The sequence below is a fragment of the Rattus norvegicus genome, chromosome 15 (genome assembly GCF_021556685.1).
Source record: "Rattus norvegicus strain SHRSP/BbbUtx chromosome 15, alternate assembly SHRSP_T2T, whole genome shotgun sequence".
In the NCBI taxonomy this organism is placed as follows: Eukaryota; Metazoa; Chordata; class Mammalia; order Rodentia; family Muridae; genus Rattus; species Rattus norvegicus.
In genome coordinates this window covers 86,141,627-86,147,626 of record NC_141548.1, presented here as the reverse complement: position 1 = coordinate 86,147,626, position 6,000 = coordinate 86,141,627, and the positions used below count along the sequence as shown (strand labels likewise).

The following is a 6,000-nucleotide window of genomic DNA, read 5'->3' as shown; positions in this document are numbered from 1 at the left end:
TATCTGTCTGTCTCTGTACCAATACCACGCAGTTTTTATCACTATTGCTCTGTAATACTGCTTGATAGGGAATAACAATTGAAATGTAAACAAGAAATACCCAATTTAATAAAGATGGAGGGAAAAAAAAGAGAGACACCTGTGTCCCTCTGTTTGCCTTTCAGATTATTGAAACAATGGTCCCCAGGAAATTGGAATCTCCAAAAATGCTAATGCCTGAGGCCAGCCAGAAGCATAATTTGCTGTTGGGGAAGAGCTTTCACACAGTGCTTACACTCTCTGAACTCCTTGTTAGTGTGGACTGGGGGAAGATGGACTAGGAGAGGAGGTTACTAGATATCTCTGCCCATTACTCTTTCCAGTAGAGCCACATTGTTTAAGTAACTTCACGTTGCCATTCCTTCTGTCTTCAATGAGCCAAGTAAGTGATCCTAACTTGTTAAGGTTGTTACACGCCCAGATTTAACCCTAGGAATTAGAGCCAGGGAGAATAAATGTTTGTTCATGTCTCCCTGAGAAATATCACACAATACAGACTGTCAAGGAAAAGGTCAGAGTTGTTTAGTAACTGAGTGAATGAGCAGTGATAGATTATAAACCATGGATTCTTTTTTACACATTGAAAAGTGTAAACCTGTTCCTTGCCTTGTGCACTTTACTACTCCAGAGCCATTTCTCAGAAGCCACACCAGACCTCGGGTCAAAGATCCAAGGAATCATGCCTGCTCTATTGCTTCTCCTTTGAAAAAGGGTCTTACTATGTCACCCCCGGCTGTCTTTAAATTTGACAGCCTCCTGCCCAGTTGCACAAGTGCTGGCATTGCATACCTGTGACGCAACCATAGCTGGTGACCAACTTTTGCATTGTGAAGAATTCAAATAAAATTCTAAGTACAAATAAAACATTCGGTGGACCACGGGGGTGTCACAAGATAGATCATATGCAAATAAGGAGAGCAGGAGAAACAAACTCATAATGTCTGCAATGCTTGAACTCCTGGTACATTAGAGAGCCAACATTCTAAGTCTGCATGTTAAACAAGAAGGAATCAAGACAGGAGGAAAGTAGCCTACCAATTTAAGAATGATATTTATGGGTACCTCTAAGGAAATACCTAGGAAATAGGTAAAACTCTTAAACTGTGCAAATATTTACATTGCGCCAAAACAAAATAATTCCACTGGCAACTACGAGTCAGTCTCATTGGTAGCTTGTCCTTTTCCTTTTCCCCAGAGCTGAGGATCAAATCCAGGGCCTTGCACTTGCTAGGCCACTGAGCTAAATCCCCAACCCCGATAGCTTGTCATGATATAGATTATTCATTTGTTTTGGAGCTCTGAATCCAGCTGAACTGGCCATTGTTCCAAATGCTCACAACTTTCCAGTAAGCAAATCAGTGAGGCCCCAGCAGTGGGAGCTGGACCACCTTGTCACTCAGGTCCAATGAGCAAATGTAGTCAAACAGCTGAGGATATATCCCTCCTGAATCAGTTCTTCTTTCTTGACCTGCCTTTAAAAGTGCATGCTCTGTTAACAAATTCTGTTTCGGAAGTAATGGATTTCTTTTACTTTGCTTCCCTGTTGTGGGTTTGAGCGCATGGCTTTGTCAGTTTAGATTTGATGGTGGAATGGTTGGGCGATGGTAGGGTTCACCACACAGAAATGAGAATCCAAGTGTGGTACCCAGCACCTCGCATGAAATGGAGGCATGGTGTTTATGTTTGTAAAGTCTGTGCTGAGGAAGCAGAGATGGGACCACCCCTGAAGGTGGCTGGATAGTTAAGAAGAACCAGGAAGCTCCCGGTTCACTGAAAGATCGTGACTCAAAGAGGAGGAAAGTCACTGGAGCAAGTCACTTGGAGACATCCCAAGTCAACCACCTCTGACTCCACACACATATACACACATGTGCACCTGCACACACATCATGCATGCACACACAAAGAAAGCTGCCTTGATAGAACTATTACATCTCTTATGAGGAGATTTTTACAAATTTACATCAGAATTCAGGACCTGGTATTGGTGATTTGGTAATCTTGTTCAGGAGCAGGATGCCAGTCATATCACGATTATTTGATGGTAAAAATAGCAAAAGCTTCCAAATTTTTTTTTAAAAGAGTCTGTCATGCAGACAGAGAGAAAATCCTCCGTCATAATGGAGTCGTCTTAGTGAATCAGAAACCTTTGTCTCTCTGATAATGTGTATACTTTGTTTCTCCAACAGCTTTTGGCTTGGTTTGATACATTATTGTGCAAAAAGTGTCCATAAAACTGCTACAGAAAAAGTGAGAAATGTATTCTCTTCAGAGTTTTATATTTTTAAATGATATTCAGATGATTTTTAATTACTACCAAGGCATTGAAATGTTAATGTATTTTATACGATAGAGGAGGGTGATTTAATCCTTGCTTTCTGCCGTCAATTTCAACTCTAAGAAAATTATTTCTTTTGATCCACTCTGATAGCATATAATAAAAGAACAATAAAACATATGGCTCAATTACCACTGCTTCTCATCAAGTGTGAATTAATGAATATCAAATTATTATTAATTGTTTTTTTTTGCTGGCTCCCTCCCCACAGGACAATTATACACTGCTGAATTTTGATAAGCACTTTGTGTTTAACACTTTGTGGACCAGAGTCTAAGAGGAACAGATGCATAAAATTATTACACAGGAGAATAATTATTTAAATTTATCACTTTGCTAATCATGCAGTCATATTTAATTTCCCTAGTTTGTTTGCTCACAACTGCTTACAAGTGCCCAGGAATTCTATGTCCCAGCCCAACCTAGTCAGTCTTCCTTCAAGAAATAGTTGCTATGGGACTATTACATGCTTTACATGTTCAACTTTTTTTATGTTAGCAATTGTTATTAATTATTTCTTGTATGATTGTTGAATTTCCAACTTCTTAACAAAAGAATTCTTTCAAAATAAAAGTTATATTTTAGGCAGCTAAAAAAAATAAGTTTACTCTCGGAGCAGAATACAACTTGTGCTCAGGATAATTGACAAAAATCAGTGCTAATGAATGATATGCAAACATTGCAGAAATTGACAGTTCATTTTATTGTGGTGAGCCTTCTGTAAACATAGGCTGTTTATAACACGAACATACATAACATGTTTGTAATACATAGCTATCACTTCTCAGATTATTTGATCACCCAGATTTTGAAACACATGCAAATAAAATTTAACAAATTACACATTATCTGATTTTACCTATCACCCATAGAGCTATTTATTTCAGTTGTAAGAATAGTTCTCAAAAGCTATGCCTGGGATAAATTGAAGGATGACACTTAGATGAAATTATTTATATTTTTCCAATATAGCTAACAAATATACCAGCAAGTTTCTAAATAGGAAACTCAAGTTTCTTTTAGATTTGGAGGATAGGAAAAGCAATGGGGGGGGGGGGACTTAGAAATCAGTTGTCGAAGATCTATGGTGTCACAGATAATGTCACAGAAAGCCTGGAAGCTTGAAGTGATTTCCTAAGGTTCAAACGACTTGGAACAATGACATCTTGAAGCAAATTTTTATAAGAAGATTTCTATGTGCATTTTCTTTTGTAGAAAAAGAAGTATATCTTACTTCTATCAGCCTATTTGTCAGGGTGTCAATAATACTGATACAAATTATTAGGAGGCTATAGGCAAGAAGATGAGGAACTCGGTTATAATGCAAACCAGGATGGGCAGCCAAATGTGGAGCACGGATGACCCGCTGAGGGTTGAGAATGCTCACGGCCATTGACTTAGGTAACTAGAACTATGTAGATTTTTTTTTAATCACTTAACCTTGCCAGATGCCAGATGGTTCTTTTCACACATGTGACCTTCTTCAAAGTCATTAGATTATTTGTTCAACAACAGAATTGTTATTTTGAAACAAGAGCTGATGCTCAGTGTAAATATTTTGAGATTACATATTCTTAAAATGTAGCTTTAAATTCCTCAGTGAAGGTGTTTGTCTTCGCTTCTCCATGTCAGCATTATTGAATCCACTTCGCTGAAAATTCGGAAATAACATTAGTCACGTAAATCAATACGAAAACAAACTCACGATTAAAATTATGAAAGAACACATCACTCTCCCAGGGGATAGAGCTGAATTAAGCACCCCATCATTCCGTCTAGTCCTAAATTCTTCACTCTGACTTCCGTCAAATATGAAGCGTCACACACTGGGTGTGCATAACTAGTTAGAGCCACAGCTTTGTGAATGTGATTTTTTTAAAATGTATTACTGTGGAGGGCACAGAGAGGAAGACACGCAGACTTGTGAGTCTTTGCGAAGCACACCCCGGACATCATGTTAGGGATTCTCTGGGGTGAAAGTTTGGAAGGACCCTATGTGGTCAGGTGGAATATTAGATTGGTTAGGGCTGCAAAATCAGCAAGAAGAGTGGATGTGAGAAACAATCTGGGGAAAGCAGAGAAGGAGGCGAAGTACAAATATAATTAGGCTTATTCTTGTAATTGGTTCTGAAGCCCGATGGACTGGGGATTCCGCATATTTTTCCAGATGTAGCCTCCCAGTAGCCCATTAAGCTCATGAGTTTGTCATTAGCTTCTGTGCTTTTGATCCTGTGGAGGAATCCCAATTCCATCCACTACACCAACACTGACAGGAATAAAGGCCCTCTAAACACTGAGACTCTGGACCATCCCTTCAATAGCAATTTGTTTCTCTTGTTCTACATATTGCCCACTCTAGAAATGAATTGAATGTATTCTCTTGTAACAGTCAATTACATTTTAAAATATTTTATTTTCCAGACATATTCTGCATGTGTTTTAGATCAGCACTGAAATTTCTCATGCTTAGTCGAAAATGCATACCCAGAACATCTTGCTTTCTCCTTACTAAGAGTCTAAGCTGTAGTAACATTTGGTCGTGTAATGTTTTTAAAAATACTATATTTAACATAAAAATTAACATTTCAGGTAAAGTATCATTAAAAGGCATTGATATGACTAAAGGTAATTATGACTATATTTAAATGTATTTTCACAAAAGGGCATCCACAGAAACGATTCAACTTAAATAACCATATAATCAGAAAAATATTTGTTTCACAAACTGGAAAATTTTTATAAATTAAGTGCTCCTTTTGTTTACACTGCTTTCTAACTGATACAAAAAAAACAGTACAAATATTGACGAATTTGTATCATTAAACAAAAGACTACCACAGTTTTAATTATCTGTTGCTTACTTTCTCATTAGCTGTAGTTAATAAAGGGTTGGATTTTATTGAAATACTTCATATTTAGCAATACTACATAGCTGCCAGTGTTAGGATGATTGCTGCTCATAGCCCAACACTTACCCATCACTTTAGAGTAGCAAGGCTCACAGTGTATTGTCTGTCTGTAAATCCAAATACTGTCTCCTGCTTGTAAGTTTTCCAGAGGCCGTTTGCAGATTTCACACTAAGGAAAGCAACACAAGTTTATATTACAGACTGAGAATGTAGCCTCAAGGGAGTAAGGACAGAAAAACCTTTCAGTTCCGAGACCACCCTTCTTAGAACTTTCTACAGCTTCCTGCTACATGCAGGTCTAGGCCAGGGAGTCTTTACCAGTGAGGGTTTCTACGCAACTCACAAAGGAGCGGACAGAGTGTTTCACAGATTGGCTATGTCAAGGACAAGATAAACATCCAAAGTCTCAAACAAAACGACAGATTTGAGTTTATCCTTTGCTTCCACGAGGGAGAGCTGTGGGACTCAGGCACAACAACCTGCTGAACCAAACAAACTGATGATCACACAGGGACAGGGAGGGGTGTTATGAGTTGTACCAGTTACAGAAGCAGGGAAAGGTCGGCCTCCATTTTTCTTAGACATGGCTGCTGATTGGCAGGATTTAAAAATACCGGTTGGTTTTTCAAGATGAACCACTAAAGCAAATTGTCTTTAATTCTTTTATTAAACATTTAAACTAGTTTAAGGGGTTCTCTGTTACACTGTCTTCTT

At 38.2% G+C, this 6,000-nt stretch overlaps 1 protein-coding gene across 4 annotated transcripts in view; it reads right to left on the bottom strand.

The window, feature by feature from the left end:
• Window positions 1–3,058: 3,058 nt before the first annotated feature.
• The window catches only part of Scel (sciellin), a 116,395-nt gene continuing 113,453 nt past the window's right edge, over window positions 3,059–6,000 (bottom strand). For 2 of the 4 annotated variants that reach the window (NM_001431587.1, NM_001431588.1), the window contains 2 exon segments: window positions 3,059–4,028; window positions 5,353–5,455. In NM_001431587.1, the coding sequence (NP_001418516.1) occupies window positions 4,012–4,028; window positions 5,353–5,455 (120 nt within the window). In that variant the 3' untranslated portion in view covers window positions 3,059–4,011. 4 annotated transcript variants of the gene reach the window in all.